Raw genomic sequence first — 21563 nt, 5'->3', positions numbered from 1 at the left:
TCGATTGGGTGGGAAAACTAAAATAATGTAGTTGTGTACCATTTATTGCCAAAATAGTGGGTTTCTATGGGAAGTATGGGAGAGGTATCTTTATTTCATATACTGCAGATTGCTCCTATAAGGTACGTGACTTACCTGTTTCTTTGTATTCTACTATCATTTCTTGGAAAGGAGAGAGTGGTGTTAGGTACTTTCCTTAATACTGTCATTTTTTTGGACCAAAACCAGAGTTTGTGTGCTCCAGCAACAGGGAAGCCAGCACAGTTTTGCAGACTCAGGATTTTTCTAGAGGGTTTGCAACAGCTTGCCTGAAGGTGCAAAGGTGTAGCATAATTATTTCTGGAAGAAAATGGAAATACTTTATCGTAACGTTGATAGAGGCAGATGGTTGTTCTGCAACAATAAGAAATTTCTAAGAATTCAGAAAACATGTTGATAATCCATGTTTTAAGTGAGTGGAAGCATGTTTCTAACAGCTGGATGTACAGCTTCATATTGCAGATTGATGTAAAAAACGTTTTTGAGAAGGTTTTTTTGTTTGTTTTGTTTTTGTGTGTGTGTGTGTTTTTTTTTCTTTTTTTTCTGAATTCTCATTTATTTCCGTTCGAGAATTTTTTACTCATTATTTTTAAGTAACTCATTCAAGGTAACCCAGGATGCCTTGTTCTGGTACAGTATTTGAGAATTATGATGTGTTTGCATAAAACAAGAGAACAAAACACAGAATTGTGCTTCCTATTCCCATTTGTGAATCTAGAAACTCTTTGAATCAATGAGATATATTTTTAGGTTAAAGTGATGTTTTTAGGCTGAGGGTTTTTAATTGTCTATTGTTACAGTTTTGCTACACTTACCTGTAACTTAAAATAACAAGTTGTTATATTGAAGAGCACTCTATAAAAAATTTTACAGAGAAACATTTATGTTAAAAAGTGTGGAAATGGAATTGTATGGTCCGGATGATTCAGAGGCAGATGTATTCGAAAACTACAGAATAGTTACATTGTATTTCAAATGACTGTGTATTTAGTCTTGAGAATTGAATTTTTGTTGTTGCTAGGCTTACAATAAAGCTAATGTCAAGTAAGGAGACCTCTGGAAGAGGTCTTACTAAAAGATTCCCTAATCTCTTGATCAGGTTTTTAGGTTGGGTTTGTTTTGGGTTTTTTTTTTTATTACCTTAGAGAAACAGATCATCACTTTTGGTGGTTTGCTGAAAATGTGATGATGAGATAATCTGCTGAACACAGTTCCATTTCCAAAATGTTACCCTGCATGTTCTGCATATTTGAGCATGCTAATTTGTGCCCAGATAGCCAAACTGTTAAACTTTTCTTGGTGTTTTTGGATGCCAGGTTTCTTCACCTTTTTAGCCAGTTAGCCAGTGCCTTTTTATCTTCCCAGCATGTGTGGTGACACCTATTTCATTCCACTTCATTGACTTTGCAACTGTTAATTTGGCATTGTCCATGCCAGCAGGAAGGTTTTAGAAAGCAGTGCTGTATCTGTCCTCAGTTTGCCAGCCTGTCAGCTCTGTAACTCTGTGGTGTTTTGTAGCTGTTTTTGGGGTAAATTGAAGAATTCATTTGTTGAGGGGTAGAGAACTGATCCTCTCCCGTGCATGCGCGTTTTGTAAATGATTTTTTTTTTTTAAATCATCATTTATTGGCAGACCCTATCAATTTGCTGGCTCTGCAAGATCAAGTGCTTCAACCACAGGATGTTTCCAAAACTGATGTCTGATACCATGTGCTTCTGAAGTTAAGGCATAAGCAGCAATTACTGCAGGGAGGGTCTGCTAGAGGAGGATTTTAGATACAGGAAATTTATATTGTTTGTCTTTTGGATCATTTATAAAACCAAAGGTTGCACTGCATGTGTTCTGTAAAGATCCTAGGGCTTTCCACATGCAAATATTTTAAGCAGTGACTGGCTGGAATCCAGATTGGGCAATGATGTTCTCTCTACCTAACGTTCTCCTTGTAGCTTCAGTTGGATATGGTGTCTCTTAGTTCATGTCCTGAGCAGTTGAACAGCATGGCTGCGTGTAGTTTAACAGTTGCTACATCTCACCCAGCAGTGGCTTAATTTTGGTGGTTTCAATGATTTGTGTACGTATAAATCAGGCTGCAGAGTGCTTTGGAGCCCTTCTGGATGGCAGGTGTATGTAAGCATAAAGCTGTCATTAGCAGTAGCAGGTGTTTTGGCCTGGTAGGGAAATAGCAGGGTTTTCTAGAATTGTGGGGTTGTTTTCTTTTGTCAGCATGCTTTACATTTCTGTTTTTGTTTCCAAGATTAAAAATACAAATGGAGAAATGAAATTAAACATCACTGCCTGGCCAAGAGCTCTTGGCAGTTCTGTAAGTCAGTTGCTTACAGGAAGCTCTGCTTTCAGTAATGCAGATGTGTTTGTGCATGGCTAGAGTCATCTCCAGGACATGTCTAACCTTAGGCAGGCAAAAATAGAAGAATTTATGAATGAACCATTTTCTTCCCCTTTTCCCCACTTTCAGCACTTGGTGCTGATCTCAGTGAGGCGACAGACTCATGCATGAAGACAGAAAGAGTAGTTAAAACACTCATCACTCTTCACGTCACTGCATGGCTGAAGTGTTCCAACACACATGTAGAAAATACAAACTCAGACTTGGGGTTGGTGTATTGCATGTGTACATCTAGAATATGTAGTTCCTGGTTATATTATGCTGAAGGTTTGTGTAGTGGAAAAGGATGGGGGAAATGGATTGATGCAGACATGCTGTACTTGTGATTGAACAGGAGGTTTTTGCAGATTGTTTTTCTGCATATTCAGTGTGAATATCCTTGATTTTGGTCATGTGTTGAGGAACTTTTTGGATAAAAGAGGTATGACAATGTATTTTATTTACTGATCTCACTGGATTTCTTGCATCTTTCTGCTCTGGTCCCTGTTTATAAAGATCCTTCTATTGTCTTCAGTCTTCATCCTGTGGTGGGTTTTGGTGTTGTTTTTTTTTTTAATGTCTTTCTGCAATGCTAACAAAGAGGGGGATTGTGCATTTTGATACTCTGACATCTGTGACTTCCCTAGTATGTCCGGTTTTCTTACTAGGGCATAAACTGGTATGGAAAAAGGAGTCTTTGGGAGGCAGGGAAAGGGGGAGGGAAAAATGTATCCTGACATTTAAAAAAAGGAAATAGAAATCTTGATTTCTCACTCTGAGAACTCTGGAGCAATTATAAGCAGCAGGAGAGACCTGTGTATTCATCTATTAATATTTAGCATCAAATGTACAGCTACTTTTTGCTTTTGTTTTTATATAGTATATAAACAGAGTAATTTTAACTGTAAAAACCAGAGCATGCCCTTTGAATGTCACTTTGGGTGGACTGTAGGAAGGTAAAACTTTTTGACTGATTCTGAGTCTGGCAGCCAAACTGATCAAAATTGCTAGACATCCTTAAGTGAGAAGTTATCCGAAAAGATACTTATCCCATTTACAGAAATGCTGTTAAATTTATTTGTTAAAGAATTACTTCTGCAGTGAAACTGAGTGGTACAGATGTCTAAAAAACCAGCAAACAATTGTCCATACAAATTGATCTTCTGGTAGCTTAATTGCATCAAATGAATGCAGGATCCATATGTAAAATAAAAGCCAAGGATTCAGTGCTGGTTGTTGCTCTTCTAACTTTCTTGGCACAAATGTTGAACTTCAGATTTAGTTTTTTTTGCTTCATACTTTCAGTGTTCTGTTAGTATGAATCAAAACAGGATCTTGCAAGGTATCACCAGAAATTAACTTTTTTTTTTTTTTTTTTTTTTTTAAGCTAGTGAGTCCCTTTTGCTGCTATTTTTCTTCACCTCTTATTTCTTCTCTCTCTTCTGTTCTCACCCATGTTCCTTATCTCTTTTTGTATGTATGTGTGTTTTATTTTGGGGCGTTTTTTAATTTTTACCTTGGCTTCTGCCTGTTCCTGGTGTCTCTGGTGATGTAGCAGTGCACTTCCTTGATGACCTGTGTAACCAGAACCTTTGAGGTTCAGATTAGTTGAAGGATCATCTGGCTTTCATGGTATTTCAAAGGAGTGGCTGGGGCACTTCATACAAGGGATGCATCCATACTCTGAAGATGCCAGATGTAGAGGGCACAGCTGCTTCAGAGGAAAAGCTGGGGGGAAGAGGAAAGGTAAGAAACAAGGTCGGGGCTGAACACAGAGGAGTGGGAAAATTTGTAACAGAAGGAATAAAGCTGACACTTCTTCCAGAGCCAAAGGGTTTGGTTTATAGGGAAATCTGTTGCTTTTCTCGTTGGAAACAAAAGATAAGCTGTGTCAGTTTGTGGTTTTTCTTGTATGTCTCTTTTTCAACACAAGGAGAATAGTTTTGCAATGTTAGTTCTTGGTTGCTTTCATTTTGCTTGCCCTGTTCTGGGAAAAGGGGATTGGGGAGGAACCAGGAAATTGTCGACCAATAAATCTGACCTTGGTGGTAGGCAAGATGCTAGAGACATTAAGAAAAGATGAGATCACAAAACATCTGGAGAAATATGAGCTGATAATGGCTAGTCAGCTAGACTTTTGGAGGGTAAATCTCATCTGATGGAATTATTTGTGGAGAGATCATAGGAACCAGGCTGGATCCAGTGGACTGTAAAAAGTCTGCTTTGGATGACAGGGAGGTCAGATGCTGAGAATTACCTAGTACAGTGTAACTATACTGTACTACGTCTTTGAAAGAATTAGGGTAGCCTAGAGATTGCTCATCATCCTTGCACTGAGAAGACTACTTAAGTTGTTGAGCACTTTTGTTTTACTTTCCAGTGACCTGTTAAGAAATTGATTTTGCCATAACATTTTTCGGTTAGGAAAACACATTCTTTAAGCCACAGCTTCACATTTTTGAAGGGTAAAGTCCAAGTGTTTCATTTTTTTCAGTAAATGTGCTCCCAGAAATCTTTATTACAACATTTTCCCCCACATTCTTTGCAAAATACTTTCAGTTCTTCAGAGAAGTCATGCTAGGTTAGTTGTTTTTTTCAGTGTTTGTAAACTTACTGTCTGGAACTTAGATGCCAGTGACACCAAACACACTCTCACTTTGAATGGCAAAGAGGAAGAGCTCAGATGTTGATGCCCACATTATTTATACCAGTCCTGGAATTTTTCTTTCATATTCTGTTTTATTGTACATCAGAAGAGAAACAAACTAGGTCTCAGTTTTATATCTAAAAGTAGGATGGCATCATAAATTAGTGTTTCTTGTCATTAAAAGAGATTTGAGAATGAGGGATCTAGGACATTGCAAACCCTGCTGAAGTGAGCCTGGGATACAGTGGATCATGCAGAAACTGCCTGTGCTGGCTTTGATCCTCTCTTTCATGGTTCCTTCATTTTTGAGAAGGAAAAGGTAGGCTTGTGCAAAAAAAAGAAAAAAAAGTCCACATATGGTTTTCTGTTCTTTTTTTCTCTCAGTAGGCATATTGAGAAATCATCAGGTTTGGATTTAGGAAGAAAGAAGTACTAAGTGAGTATGCTATTTTGAGGTAAAGAGAGATCAAGAGAGTATAAAGCTTGCTTGTTGTGCTTGCAGGAGTGGTTTAGGCAAAGTGCTGTGCAATGCATTTTAAATTTGGCGCCTTGTCCACACTTGAAAATGCCTTCCCCTGCAGCCTGTGTGGATGCCAGAAGGTTCCATCCCTTCCAACATTCCCTGCTGGCACTCCCCCTGCCTAGGCACTATCAGTTGCTGTGCCTGCAGCTTCCCCTGCCTGAACTTGCTTTGTGTTAATACTCTTACCCCTTGACTTTACCATCTGAAAAAGCTGGGGGGGGACTTTGATGCTCTTAGAGCAGTACATGATGAGATGTAGAGTATCTGCTTTCGTCCACTTTTTATGTGACTAATAATTCTCTTAGATATTAGGGTAGTTGATGGTCTCAGATTAATTCAGGGAACCAACCTTACTATGTGTTGGAAGGAGGGATTTGCTTAAATTTTGAACATTTAATTTGAATGTATTTTAAAAGACAGCATTTTAAGAAAAACACCCAACAAAAATAACTGTCTGCCTTGTGGTTTATTTTTTTTCCCTTTACATATTGAAGTAACTGATTTACTAAGGGGAAAAAAAAAACTTAAATCGTATTTTAAAAGTCATCTCTCATGGGGGGAAGACAAAGGAGGGATTATTTTTTTCAGATGTATTATGCTGCAGGTACAATGTGCCTCTTAAAGGGGGAACAAAAACCAGGAAACTATGTGAGGAAAGAGGAAGAATAAGAATGGAGAAAGAATAGCACCATATTAGGTGTGAAGTAGTGTGCCTCTGTGAGAAATATTTACTGCAACTAAAAGGAGGAAATAATGAAGACTGACTTAGAGTGCAGTTGGAAAACATGTTATGGAACTCTGGGATTACTCTCCCACCTCTTCAAGTTGAGCCAAAAATGTGGAAAAGATAGCTGGTCAAACAATATTGTGAAATTTGTCAATTTATTCAAAAGTGCATGGTCATATTTGAGGACAGCTGAGGTAAACAGTCATCACAGACTGCAGACAAGCCAGTTACTGTTTTCCTGAGTCTATTGGGTAAATCAGGAGAGCATTTTTAGAAGTGCTGTCCAAAGCCCAGGCCTTTGGTGAACTGCATGTAGAAATAAACGCTGGAGGCAGTGGTTCTGTGCATGACTGCAGAGGTATATTGTGCTGAGACTAAGTGCAGCATCCGAATAATTTATGGAGTTATCAAATCAGTCTTCTTTGCTGGCACTTCATTAATGTCCTCCCAATGAGGACCAGAGAACATGCATGCCAGAGAAGTGGGTTTTGTGTTGATGTTGACCATGGTCTTAATCAGAGATAGCTCTTTGGGGAGGGAGGTCCAGTCTCAGAGTGGTTTGGGTTGGAAGGGACCTTCAAAGATCATCTAGTCAACCTCCCTGGCCCTGGTGAGGGGCATCTTTTACTAGATAGAGGCTTCTCAAAGCCCCATCCAACCTGACCTTGAAGACTGGAGCAACCTCTTGCAGTGTTTCACCACCCTCATATATATATATATATATATATATATGGGGGTGTTTACTGTGTAGCCTAAATCTACACTCTTGTTGTATAAAATTGTTATCACTTGTCCTGTACCCATAGTCCAGGCTAAAAAAACCTCTCTCAGTCTTTCGGAAAAAATGGGGAAGGATCTGGGGGTCCTGATAGATAGTAACTTATCAATGAGCCAGCAGTGTGCCCTTGTTGCCAGGAAAGCCAACAGAATCCTAGGCTGCATGAAGAAGAGTGTGGCCTGCTGAGGCCACAGCTGGAATACTTTATCCAGTTCTGAGTTCTCCAGTTCAAGAGACAGGGAACTACTGGAGAGGGTCCAGTGGAGGGTAACAGAGATGATGGGCAGATGGGAGCATCTCTCTTAGAAGGAAAGACTGAGAGAGCTGGGACTCTTTAGCCTGGAGAAGAGAAAGATGAGGGGAGACCTTATCAATATCTACAAATATCTAAGGTGTGGGTGCAAAGAAGATGGAAGTAGACTCTTTGCACTAGTTCCCAGTGACAGGACTAGGGGCAATGGGCACAAGCAGGAGCATAGGAAGTGCCATTTAAGCATAAGAATAAACTTCTTTACTCTGAGGGTGATAAGACACTGCAACAGCTGCCCAGGGAGGTTGTGGAGTCCCCTTCTCTGGAGATAATAAAAATCCTCCCGGATGCAGTTCTGTATAATGTGCTCTATGTGATCTTGCTTTAGTGGGAGAGTTGGACTAGATGATCTCTTGAGGTCGCTTCCAGCTCCTATAGTTCTGTGATTTTTATAAGCTCTCTGTTACATATTGGGAGGCTTCCTGGAGCCATCGCCAGCTGAACAGCCCAAGCTCTCCCAGCCTTTTTTTATAGGAGAGGTCTTAAAGACAAGGGTTACTGTGCTGGTTTGAAAGTTTAACTCATGAGGTTGGCACTGGTGTTACTTAAATGAACTTCAGGTGCTGGTGGAGGTGAGGTCTGCTTACAGCAATCACTGCTAATTTGAAGTGCAGCTCGTGTTTGATGTGGCCTTATAAATCATTTCCCACCTGTAGAAGTGACCAGATTCTGAAAGTTTTGCCCCCTTTTCTGTCTGAAGTTAAGGAGCTTGCTAGTCCTCATGATGGAGAAGGGAAAAACTCTAAAACATAACTTGAATGCCTTCTTCACAGTTTACACTTAAACTAAGGAGGAGAAAAAAAGCTGTTTAATAAGTTCTAATGAAAAATTGCAAAAAATAGAGGATTTAAATTAATTTACAATATATATTATTTTATTGTTCTGAACTCTGAGTTTAAGCAGTACATCATACGTTTCTGCAATTCTATCAAAGGATCTGGAGATGAAGAAGTGCATCCTGGTTGCACTTCAGGAAGCAAGCAATATGAATGAATAACTTTAGCATTTTCTGCAAGAGGCTGGACAGGTCTAATATCTAATAAATTTCATACAAATGAAACTATACTTGAACTGCATTTTTGCCTATCAAACTTCAGTTAGACTGAATCTCAAAATCAAAGATAAAAAATGCTTATTTCAAGTTTTTGGCATGTGTTTCCATATGAGCCTCTGTACATGCCATATTATACCTGCCAATATAATGTTGCCTTGTTCAGAATGAGGTAGTTACCCTGGGGTGGAAGTAAGATGTATGCCCTGATATACAAGGGTACACACTATTTTGTATGTTCTTGCCATTATGCCTGAGTTGAAGCTTTACAGTTGAAGTGTCACTAAAACGTTACACCCTTGAACAAACCTGTTAAGCAGGTCAAAATCCATCGTCAGGAGTCTTCATAGCTGCAGAGTGGGAATACCACCTTTTATTTGCTGGTTGTTTTTCAGGGGCTTCCAGGCATAGATTGTCTGGACTGGTGGCTTTTTGTGTGTCATACATATCCCTGCACCTGTCTGTGGTCTATAAACCTTCTGTAAATAACAGTCAGTTAACTAAATGAAATTGTTTTATCTGTAATGCAATTTATTTTTTTATTTATTAATTTTTAGTTTTTGATCATGCAGTCTCCTTCCCCTCCTGTCCTCACTGAGTAAAAATGAAATTTTGGAAACACCAAAAGAGGAGACAGCATTTATTTTGTAATTCAGGACTTAAATGTGTAGTTTCATAGGTTTAGCTATATTACATGTTTATTATTTCACTAAAAGTTTATGCGTGGAGCAGACTAGAAACCAGCTGTGATATCTGTGGCAACAGTGCTGGTTGTGGGGCTTGGAGGTAGTTTTATGGGTGGAAACTGATTTCCAGACGTAGGATACAAAGCCTTTGCCACTATAAATCCAGTAATCCACTTATTCTGTGATAAATGTTCTTTGTGCTGTTCTGGCAGTGTTTTGGGAATACCACACTTCAAATTGGGAGGTTAGACTTCACTAATCATCATGGCTTTTTCTTCAATAATTTTTTTTAAAACGAAATCTTGCTCTTTTACATGGTTCTTAATAGCAAAATTTTAATCTCTGGTGATGTGCTTCAGACAGTGAAGGAGGAGGGTAGTAGTTGAGTTTTTCAAGTTGAAATTTCCTTTGTGTCAGAGAGTTTTGTAGTTCTTCTGTGGTACAAATATATTTTTACTATAACACCAACATTTGTAGGTGTGTGATTGATGTACCTCCTGGTGTTAAAGTTGAAATTACCTTGTTACTTGCATGATAGGAAAGTATTTATTTCTAAATATTTTGGGGAGAAAGTAGTTTTTTCTACATGGAAAATCACTACAAACTTGGAAGCAGCAGTTTTCAGCTGCCTTGTAGAGATATTGCCTATTGAACACTATTGTGACAGCTTGTTTCTGTCATTTTCACTGAGGTTTAGCCTGAAAAGTCAGGATATCTTGATCTGAGAGTTGGGGAGATAGTTAAATTACATCATCATGGAAGAATACCAGCATACTTAGCTTTAAAGCCATTCAAGACTACATTGGCACCCCTTTGTTATACAGTGTAGCTGAAAACGAACTGCAGCAATAATGAACCAATCCATCTAAATCACAGCAGCTGAACAACTGACTGTTCTATCTCAAAATGCAAATGCCTTGTGCAGAATGGATTTAATTGTAAATGTTTGCTTAGTAGGGAATATAAGCTTTTTAGTTTGTGACAATAATCTTGAATACAAAGACCCACAGAATTTTAGGGTTTACATAGCTTGTCCCTGTTCTCACAACAATATTTCAGAAGTCAGTCTTTTAAAATGTAACATTTGGCTTTTTTCTAGCCAGTGAATAGAACTCTTAAAGCCCAATGTCTAAGCAGTGTTTTGAAAACTAAAATATAAATTTAGCACTATGTATCAAGCTGGATTTTCTGTTGTATTTCTTTCAAATCTTTGGTGGGGCTTTTATATAGATTCAGATAAAAAAAGGAAAAAGTGCTCACTTTCAGAGCTTGTTTTGGTTTTGTGTTTGTTTGTTTTTTTGCAGTGCAGAAATGCCAAGTGTTAACTTATAGTATTAACATTTTCTTTGAGGTTCTAGTAATGTTCCTCTCAAACAAATTGAAAGGTTGCTGTTAGGAATAAAAACACACACCCCCCCTGTGTTGAAATCTTCAGTCTTTGTTAAATTCTTGAAACCTTGCTGTGGAATGCAACTCATGAAGATGAGTCTCTGTCACCAATTTGAAAGAATTAAAATAGAATTGTCATTTTATGGCAAGGCAAGGAAAAAGCTTCACTAGCAAGTAGAGAGAAAGCAGAAATACCTGCCTCCAGGCTGTTCCTATGAATCTTTCTGTCTGGAAAGACAGATAAAACTTTGAAAAAACACACACACACAGAAAGTATGCATGTTTATGCTTCTGTTGGCATTTTGTATGTGTGTTCTTTAATAGCCTTCACATGTGGATTAGTCCTTCTGAAAAAAAAAGAAAAAGCCAACCAAGCCCCCTGAAGAATAGGCCTTTGTGACACTGAAGAAGTGTACTGCGCCAAAGTTATGGTAAGAATTTGTAAATTTTGGCTGCTGGAGTACTTCCTTCCCCTGCTATGTTTTTAATGCTGGAAACTTGTAAGTGTGGAATAGAGGGTGGTTTTTGAGTTTTTGTTTTGTTTTTAAATGAATGCAAACATTCATTTCACAAACTGAGCTGCCTGTTCACATGACGCTGCTGGCTCTATATAAACACCCTGTTGATCTTGTTCTGCAGAAATTTTCGTTGGGCTCCCTGAGTCATACAGAAATGCTCCACTGCTCTTGTCAGGGCTGTGCTGTGGACTTTACGATCTATTTGCTCAGATTTAGTTTGCCAAATTAATGTCCCTGAAAGAAATGTTTTTATTTGGAACAGGGCCCTCAAAGCTGGGATGTTTTTCAGTCTCTTTTTCTTTGTGTGTTTAAAATATTTAATTCTGCTATATTGGGATTGGCTTTTGTTTTGCTTGTCTTCCTCGGATAAAGCTGAACCTGTTGGGGAGATGTTTGGCATTTCTTAGTTCTGCCTTCCTCTTCCATGCATTGTTGTTTCTTCACGTGGATCTTATGTTGAATGTTCTAGTTTGTGAGTATGCAAAATGCTCATGCTGAGAGCACCCTGCAGAGCACAGAGAGCTGAGAAGACACTGGGATCTGTGCTGCCAGGTGAGTCTTCCCAGTGGCCTGGGATGTGATGATGAGCTGGGCAACACAGTTGACTTCACAGGGCTTTTCTGGAATAACCAAGTGCAGAATTCAAGTCCAAGGCTAGACTGTCATGGTGACAAAATATTTAGAAAACATTTTCTTGCCTGAAACAAAAGCTTGGATTGTGCAACACAAAGTACTGTCCCACTGTAATAAATGATGTTGTGTATTTTTAAATGGTTCTGTGTATTCTCTGACTGTTGGCTCTTGCCAGTTCAGCATGTTCAGGTAAAATGAGGCATTCTTCCTCTGAACAATCTGGGTTAATTCATCCCCTTTACACACTTGGGTTGCAAAGACATAGCATCCAAACCTAGCCTCACATTTTGAACATGGTGGACAACACTGTGTTAGGACAGGTGCAGTGAAGCAGCTTCTGCTTTTCAGCCATGGTGGCTCAACTAGATTAAGAGCAGTTCCTGAAAACTTACACCTTGTTGCTGACAAAGACTGATCTGATCCTAAATGAGCTCTAGGACTAGACTTGGTGACTGCTTTGTTTGGATTAGACTGCTGTTCTTGCTGCAGTAGGCACCTTTTGTGATGTAAGTGTTACATCCTTCCATAATAGCCAGTGTTTTGTTTTGTTCTTGTTTTTGTTTTTTTGCAAATGCCTAACAACAACAACAAAAAAAATTGGTTTTGAGATGTCCAAGGCTTAGTGAACCTACTTTCTGACTTGAAAGCCAGAGGTCTGAAGTGGCTGTAGTATACTGTTCATTGGGAATAAAGTAAAGCAATTTTAATATAAGCAAACCTGTGACAACTGAATGAAGACTACTAGCCAGCAATTCATTTCATCATAACTGTGCCATTTGAAGTTAATGCATTTTATCCCAGTCCAGTCTGTTTTCCTGAGTAATACCAGTTGTAATTTCAGGGAAATGCATGATTTACATCAATACTGCCTTCTCTGCTTAGAGCAGCAGTTGGCCAAATTTCTTTTAGAAATAGTGATTTGTCTCAGCACTACTACAGCAGCTACAACCAGATTGTCTGCAGAGGCTGGATTTTTTTTTTTTTTTGATCTTCAAAGCTGATGTTTTCTAAGTTGATGTTTTCAAAGTTGCTGTAGTTGTTGGAGTATACTGTTATTCATGAGAATGTAAAACAAAAGCAAGACGTGGAGGGGGGAATGTACTTTTCTAAGGTTTGCATCATTTTGCATCTTTTGTATGCTTGGCATGTATCCTTGTCCCATTCAGACTGCTGCTCTGAACAGGGCAGAGCTCATTCTTTGGGCTGCTGCTTTGTTGCTCTCTGCTAGTTCCTCTGTTGTATTAAGCTGCAAAACCAGCTGCTGTTGCTTTTCATAGCTATTTTTACCATCTCTAAGATGGTAACTTCTGCCTCCAGTTAGCCTAGCATGGCTCTGTAGTGAGACTACGACGTGGGGGCAAGCAACCACTTCTGTGCTTTCTCTTGTGCTACCCTTTCACACTTGGGAAATGGTCCCTGTGAACAGCTGCAGTACTGCTTTATTATCCTCTTTGAAAGCTCTCACTCCTTGCATTGCTTATGAAAGGCCTTGATCAACTTGCAGTGGATGTGTACTGAGGCTGCTGCTCACTGCCGTGCCCAATATTGGTCCTCCCCTTTTTTTGTGTGTGTCTGTCTGGCCTTCCATTGCTCCTGCCCTCTAAGAGTCAACTCTGCAGAACAGGGACTGTCTCATTGGTTTCTGTGTACCACAGGTGTATCTGAAATTGCAGTGTACTGCAGTAATACAAATAGTTACGATCTAAAAAGCTGTATCTAAAATAATAAGAAAAAAAAGATTTACTGTGATTAGATCTGTGCATTTTTAACGGATTGGGTTTTTTTCAGTGGTGTATTTGTCCTTGTTTGGGGTTTTTTAGGGGGGATTTTACTCCTCTGACAGGCTATGGCAGGAATGTGCAAATATCAGTATATCTGAAGTTTTCTTACCAGTTTAGGGAATCCTCCTACAGACAGAGGGAAGCTTTCTTCTCAGCAGCAGCTCCAGTCTGCTAGGAACAGGCTACTTCAAACAGCTCTTTTTAGTGTCTCGGCAAGGTTTGTTTACTCACTCAACTAGACTGTGTCTGTTTATGGCAAAGCCTCATGTTTCTGGAGACTTCTTTCTCAGGCAGCATTTTAGAAGTGGAATGACACACAACAGGATGTGTGGTTGTAGATACAAGCTCACACTTCAGAGGCCATGCCTACCTTTTTGACCATGTACAACCCTGTGCTGTTTCTCTCATGATTCATGTGGTGAAACAAAACATGGAAGAACACACAATTTGTTTCTTCTTTTTATGACCAGTACACACTTAGAATATTTATTGATATTAGTCTTTTTGCTGACTCTTATGATCCTCAAACCAGTTACCTGGAGGCAAGGACATCAAAATGATGGCAAACAGCCAAGTAGACTTGAGGTTTTTGTTCCTCAAATTTGATTTGAAAGTTGTAGTTTGATGAAGTTGAGTTCATTCTTGTTTTTGCCTTTTTATTTTTATAGTTTTCTGAATTGCTTACTTGTACTATTAATGTTAAACTCTTTTGTAGCATATTGGACCAGCGCACTTCCAATGGCTCCATACAACATAGAATTACAGGATACTTTATGATTTGTGGCTGTTTTGATAGTGGGAATCTCTTGCAAAGCCCAGCCTGATTTTGGAGGAGAATAGAAACCCAACTTGTAGAGGAGTTTGGTTTGAGTTTTGATATTCTTTGTGATGGCTGTGAAACAGAAAATAAATAGCAGTTCCTCTGTTGCCAACAGGCGTTTTCATTTTTCAATGTTGACTTCCAATACAGAAGCTGGGATTTTTCAAGGAAAAGTTTCAAATCGTGGAATAATAAATAAACCTCACTAATTTACTATTTGTTTGTATTCTGGATCTGTGATTTGGAAATAAAAGCTGGGTTTTGCTTTGATTACTGGAATGTTTGGTTTACTAAGATTGCTATGTAGGTGTGAGGCTGCTGGGAGTTTTTCTTTCTTTTGTTGGTTTGTTTGGCTGTTCTTACTGAGGCTCCCAGGCAGAAAGTAGAAATGTTTCTAACCTTATCCCAGTCTTTCTTGTTCACCATTTTGTAGTCCTGGTGTAAAAGAAGGAGGGAAAATAGGGGTATCTGAATGTGTGATGGTATTAGTTCTGTTCTTTCTAGTCTTCTCCAAGCAAGGCTTTAGTTATTTTACATCACTGCTGGTAGTTAAATGAGGTTCCTTGATGGTCACCTTCAACATGAGGTTGACTGCAGCTCTTAAAGACTCTGACCATGGCACAGGAGGTGTACTGTGTTGCATTGTTCATGCTTATACCAACACAGTGGAGGTCTGGGCCATAAGGTCCATCTTATCTGCAGAGATTGACAGGATAGTGTACTGATAGCAGAGGTGACCTGAAAGCTGAGTATAGCTGATCCGATGGCCCTCAACTATCACAAAGCCACAGATTTCTTCTTTTCTGCCTGTCAGAATAGTGACCATGTCCCTCATAAAGCTCTTTTTGTGGTGTCATAGTAGTGGTCAGTCGTCCTGTGGCCATTACGATGAACAACCAAACTTTGGAGTCACACCTGATAAATCAGGTGGTCCATGGGGTTTTGGATGGCTGCTGTTTGTAGCAGGGTAGTAGTAATCTCAGTTGACATTAAATTCTGCTTTGTGAATGCCCTTAAGATGTAGAAGATTGTTTCACAACTGGTGCTCTGGATGGCTGCAACTGGAGTCCCAAAGGACAGAGTTAAATTTTGGACCTGAGGTGCCATTTTAGTCAGAAAAAAGCCTTTGAGGGCAGGGTTGAAGTCTGGCTCAGCAGAAATGGGAAACCTTGAGCAGTCTCCAGCCTCTGGAATTTGTCTCTCTGAGACAATATTGTTGTGTGATGTCTAGAGCCTGGGTGTCCATATGAAACTACATCAGATCTGTGTCTGAAACGAGATAGCTGTAGTTCCAAGGGGATTTATTTTTATTTCTTACTGCTTTGTAACCTAAAATCTCCAGGCCAGGGAGCTTTGTGAGGGATACAGGTCTAATACCAGCTTCCTAGTAAAACTTTCACTACTTATTTAAAAATTGTACTTAGGACCTGCCAGGGCTTTTTTTCAAATTTTTTCCTTTGAATACTTGATATGTCTTCCTTCCTTTTCCCACAATACCAGGATAGTGCTGACTATTTTGGAAATTAATTTCTTTGTTCTGATTTGGACTTCTGAATACAAACAATGCCTGCATCTGATACCCTCGTCTATTTTTTGGGGGCTGGAAATGCTGTTAATAAAAGATGTAAACATTCCTATTCCTTATTGCCCGTGGGAGATATCTGGGTGAGTCAAACAGAAGACAGAGCATCTAGAGGGTGAAGGGGTGGCTGGTGTGTTACAGTATTGTCCTGGAACTGAGAATTGAAGCCAGTCCTCTCCTGCTCTGCCACAAACTTCCTCCTATATGATCATCTCGGATAAGGTTATTTTTATCTCTCTGTGTCCCAGTTCCCTTATCTGCAAAATGGTGATAACAGCAGTTCCCTACTTCACAGCAATGTTGTGAGGACAAATACAGCTCAGGCTGTGGGGCTCTTGGATACTGTGGTATATGGGGGCACAGATGGAAGAAGGGAAATGTACCACATAAAAGCTTTCTGTTCTTTAAGCCCAGCAGTAGGTTACAGCACTGATGCGAGTGTGGTTTCCACTGAAGTCACTGGTGCCATGGTTTCCACTGGTGCCATGTCTTTTCCCTTAACGTTTCCTTGCTTAACTACTGTGTACATACCAGCAAAGCACTTAACATCCTTGCTAAATGCTGTTGTCCGCGTCCTTGGCTGCAGGCTCTGAGAGCCCAAGAACCTCCTACTTGTGTATTTGCTGGCATGAGCTGCTCACAGTGACTGAATGGAGTGTGTGCCTCTGGCAGCAGTCATCCAGTGCTTTTCACATACTTGCTCAGGCCCTGGAAGGAGTTAAAAATTCGCATGAATGGATTTTAGCTTGTAAACTATGGTATTGTATACTCTGAACAAGCCATGGACATGAGCCTGACCAGAAGAAAACAATTGTCCTTGACATAACTGTTTAAATTTCACAGAAACCACATCCTTTGTCTTGTCACTGACAACGTAACATTCCGTAACGTTTGGTTTGAGCTGGTGTGCTATTACTCAGCTCAAACATACTTTGTTTGGAAGGATTTCTGTCCAAAGGCACCACATAAATGCAAACTTCCTTCCATGTTATTGTGGACTTTGTAGTACTTGTTCATCTATAGCACAAGCAGGTAAGAGAAAAGTAACCTGTATGCTTAGCTTTTACGTGGTCATGTGTCCAAAGGGGAGACTGCTGTGAGATGAATCAATCAAGTTGTTGTATCAAATCTTGCTTGTGCCTATCAGTGTGTTTTGGAGGGAGTTTTTTGGGCCAGGAGGTAGGAGTGTACATCATTTATTGCTTGCTCCTTGAAACCTGCAGCTCATGTCATCTTCCTTCACCTGCTTTGATAAATTCTATATTTAGTTGTCTCTGCCTATCCACTTGAACAGAACAAAAATAACTTTAGTGTAATCCATCCTCTCTGTCCTTTCCTTTCCACCCCTTCCCTCCCCTTTCCTTTCCTGCTGCTGGGTTTAGGGCATTCAGTTGTGTGGGAAGTGGTGGATTTTTTGTTTGTTTTGCTTTGCTTCCTTACAAGAAGGGTTGGGGGGCAGGAGAAAATGTTTATACCCTGCAATAAAATTGTTGTGAAGAGCAAGGAAACTGTCAGAAACACTTCCTCCTTTCTTATAACATTTGCTGAGGGGTCAGAGTGTGTGCAGAGTGCGTGGAGGGAGGTGGAGCAGAGGTTGAGAAATTACTTGCATGTGGCATACATCTGCCTGACAGAAAGCCAACCGTGCCAGGGGATAACTGGACAAACAAATAGTGTTTCAGTTCTGAACTCGGAGGTTGAACCTAAAGTTTGCGCAGGAGCAACTCTTCAAATAAGTTTCCGATGGACCTTGACTCCTATTGTGCAAACATGCTAGCACAGAGGAGCGAGTCCTCTCAATCCCTGCTTGGTAAAGGATCCACACGTAGGCTGCACTTTTCATGGCTTCCCCTGTGTCCCACGATGGGTGAATAAGTATCTGTCCTGAAGTCTGACACAAATCAGTGCTGTCCCAGAGCCCTAGATGTATTTAAGTGCCTCACCCCTTGACATTAGAATGATTTAAGCGCCAAATTAGTGAAGCACTTCTGTTAATCTTGCTGTGGATGTTGGCTCTTTATCTGCAAATTGGTAAAGAACATCCATTGAACTTACCAAAATGTTTGCTGCCTATGTTATCTGAAATGTTAGTGTCTTCCACTGTTAAGCTGATAGGGATTTGAGGGAAACGGTATTGTTTTGGGGAAACTGCTTTGAGATACAGCCTGCCAAGTAGTTGTATCTTGACCTGTATGTTGGGTATGTTGTTCCTGAGAGAAACATTGTCTGGAGGTGTAGGAGGTGTTTTGTTCCCACAAAAACATTAATTTTTTGTACTTTAAGTGATTTCTAGGCTGTGTTAAAGGTGAGGAGAAGAAAGTTTTAGGGAAAATCCTTTGATAATTGATGCCTAACAATTGAAGTTGTTTCCTGAGGGAATTTTTCATTCAGTATCTGCTTTTCAAAAGAAATATTTTAAAATTATTATTATTATTATTATTATTATTATTATTATATCCGTGGAATTGCTGCAAGAGAGGAAGAACAAAATCCGTTTTGAAAACTGATCACAATCTTAAAGGTTAAAACTCCTCTTTCTTCCTCCTCTTTTGCCTGTGTGCAGATGAAAGCCCAAGCCTGGTAGTAGTGCTGCCCCATTTTGACTTGCAACACTCTTGAGTGACACAGGCATGGAGGACAACTAAGTGGGGGACAGCAGATCACATAGTGAGTTCTGGGACATGAGGTGGCTTGGGCAGTGCAGTGGAACCACCAGCAAAACCTGGCTTTTCTTTAGGAGCCTTATTCCCAGTTTGAAGCCCCAGGCTCTGAATTTCTTACAGGACTTACTGTGTGCCTGCCTTGCCACCTCACCTCTGTGGGATGGCATCTGATTGCCTTGGTCCCTGTGCTGTGTCCTGCTTTAGTTTTTAGGAACTTCAATTCCTAACTTCACAAGCACAAATATGCACTTTGGGAGACTCAAAAGGAGTGGGCCCTGAATTGAAAGTGCACTTCTTATGCTTCCAGGCACGGTGTAATCCTGTTAGTAGTCTGGGATGCTGTGATCATACCGGGCAGGCCAGGCTGCCTCGCAGGCATCAGCTTCTCTGCCTATTGAGTCAAGTCAATATCCTCAAAACTGTAATTTTCTGTAATGATGGATTACACTTGTCACGGTTTACAGAATCTTTTTCTTGTGTGCTTAATAAAAGGCAGCAGATTCTAATGCTTATTATTTTTGGAGTCCAATACATCTAAAGTAAAGCTCAGTGTATGCAAGACAAACTACGCTTTAATTTTACAATTGTCTGATGGGACTTTGCGATTTATTTGTTGTTACTTCCTTAATGATGTTGCAGTCAGAGGCACTGTTTTGCTAAATGTTGTGTAAAAAGTAAATTGTAGCACAGCAGATGTTGGTATTTGGATGGATGTCGGTGCAATGGGGGGACAGCAACAGTCATCTCTGTCAGCTGTCTTCAGGCTCTGCAGGCCTGCTGTGTGGTTACTTTGGTGTGTAAAAACAGCTCGTTTTGCAACTGGGAAGTTTGGCATTACATTTGGCACTGAGCCATGTAACTGGGTTAACACAAGTGTTTATCCAGCGATTTTCTCAAAAATCGGTAACTTGGAAAAATGTTTATTAAACTTCAGTACAAAGGAAGGGGGAAATATGGCTAGATCTCCTTTTTAAAAGGCGTTAATTTTTGTAATCCTTAACATTTTTAAAATTATTTTTATTTTCTCCTTCACCCTTGGATGTCTTTGCTGTTTTATCATCAACCTTCTTGCAGCTGTTTAAAATTTCCTTTTTAAAGATTAGAACAGGGATGCGTACCCAGTGAAATGGAACATGTAAAGAGTGTTGGAACTGCCTTTCTTTCTGTCCTGTGTGCTGTCATGAATTGGGTACAAAGAACTGAGGACTGCAATGAAGGTATTTAATTACAGTCCCCTTCTACCCTCCATTTGGTAGAAATTCCAGCTATGCTGTGGAATGGGAGCTCTGATCTGCAGACCAGCTGATATTTGTATGATAAATTACTGTGGATTTTACCTTTGGGTTAAGTACAAGAATCCCTGAAGGCCATCAAGAATTTTTCATAGAACTCCTGTCAATATCAGACATATTTCTTTGTGGAAATAGCAATTCGGACTGCATTTTTAATAAGATCAGGGAGGGGAAAGCAGTAGCTTTGCAAAGCAACAGCAGTTTCAATCAGATTTTATGCCTGAACTTGGGGACCTTCTGATTTAAGGTTCATTGGGAAACTTTATTGTAGCATAGACATTTAGTTTGGATTAATTTTTCTAATCCATTTTAATCTTGTATTGCCGCTGTGATTAAATAATTAAATGTCTTTATTGCTTAGAAAGGTTCCCTTTCTAAGGGAGAATGATTAAACTAGGAAGTGTGGATTCTCTGGTAAAGGGATGAAAAGTGTATAGAAAAGCTTATTATCAAACTAATGGTGGTGACCCAGTAGTGGACTTGTGCTTAGTTAATTTTGTAGTTTAATTGCAGTTCTATCAGAAAGTATAGCACCAAGACAGTAATTTTCATGCAGGTTCTTCATTCTCTGTTTGTTGGTAGTTTGGGTTTTTTGTTTGGTTTGGGGTTTTGTTTTTGTTTTGTTTTGATTTTTTTTTTTTTTTTTGAGAAGAGGATCTCACCTGTACCCTCAACTCTCTGTGCCCAAGTTTGGCTTTATTTAGAAAACAATAATTTGCATGAAAGGCTGCCAACTACTGAGATTCATTTAATGCTTTGTGAATAAATGAAAATTGCAGATTAGCCACTGCGAGTGAGCAGTGACTGCTCTTAGGGAACTTTTTTGTCTCTTAGCTTGATTCTGAAACTGAAGTCCTGATGTTAAAATGTTTTTTTCATGGAGTGGAGAGGGAGGGGGAAATAAATGCAAGAAACTGTTAAATGGTGAGTAATCTGAACTTTAGAATTTCCCCAGACCAGAGAGGGTGGGCTGAGGATGTGTGACTTCGGGTGAACACACAGCCCAACTTTGGGTGAATATACTGTGAGCTTTTGCTCTGCCTGTTCTTGCACTTGAAAGAGCGGGGTCAGTGCAGAGATGCTCTGCACTCAGGACATGGATCTGCATTAGCATGGTTTAAGGTACATAGGTGTGTATTTAAAAGATGTAGCTTTGGTATTTAAAATTTTTGGTCATATTTGGCCATGTTTCAAGAACTAGATCCTGAATAGGGAGCAGTACTCTCCCCATGTGCACTCCCCAGGCACAACCTGTCCTTCCAGCTCTCCCCACTGCAGCTAGGATGGGACCACAACTTGGTACTGGTGTTGGGCACATGCACAGCTGATGTGGTCTGGGGTGAGGGTCAGCCTTCTACCTCTCCCTGACTTGTCTGTGCTCTCAGCAGTCCAGGCCCTTCCCCCTTAGCATCTGTTGCCTGAGCTGATAGCATCAGAGCAGGGACCAGTGGACAAAAATGCTGTAACCAGAGTGTGTGCTAAGCATCACATGACAAAGCAGGGTTTGCATGCTGTTTTCTGTGTATATGCCTGTACCTGCTTTTGCAGATATCCCTGAGGATTCTGTTTTTGCTTACATTCTTTGGGGACATGCTAGTAAGAGTGGGAGAATGAACTACAGAGAATGGACTACACTCAGTTACAGGATGGGGTTTATGGAGTTTGATTTCAGGTGTTCAAGGGGATGCACATGGCAAGGAGCAGTTTCACTGTGTGCTGTGCTTAGAAAATCAGGTGTGG

General features: G+C 39.9%; 1 protein-coding gene across 5 annotated transcripts in view; it reads left to right on the top strand.

Moving 5' to 3' along the window:
- The window catches only part of AKT1 (AKT serine/threonine kinase 1), a 73619-nt gene that overhangs the window by 7952 nt on the left and 44104 nt on the right, over positions 1-21563 (top strand). Inside the window, exon 1 of one of the 5 annotated variants that reach the window (XM_030452699.1) lies at positions 11542-11604. The exons of the other annotated variants lie outside the window; for them this stretch is intronic. Within the exon in view, the coding sequence (XP_030308559.1) occupies positions 11544-11604 (61 nt within the window). The 5' untranslated portion in view covers positions 11542-11543. Of the gene's footprint in view, positions 1-11541; positions 11605-21563 lie in introns of those variants that run through there. 5 annotated transcript variants of the gene reach the window in all.

The sequence above is a fragment of the Calypte anna genome, chromosome 5A, assembly GCF_003957555.1.
Source record: "Calypte anna isolate BGI_N300 chromosome 5A, bCalAnn1_v1.p, whole genome shotgun sequence".
Taxonomy (NCBI): domain Eukaryota; kingdom Metazoa; phylum Chordata; class Aves; order Apodiformes; family Trochilidae; genus Calypte; species Calypte anna.
This window is presented reverse-complemented; position numbering and strand designations above follow the sequence as displayed.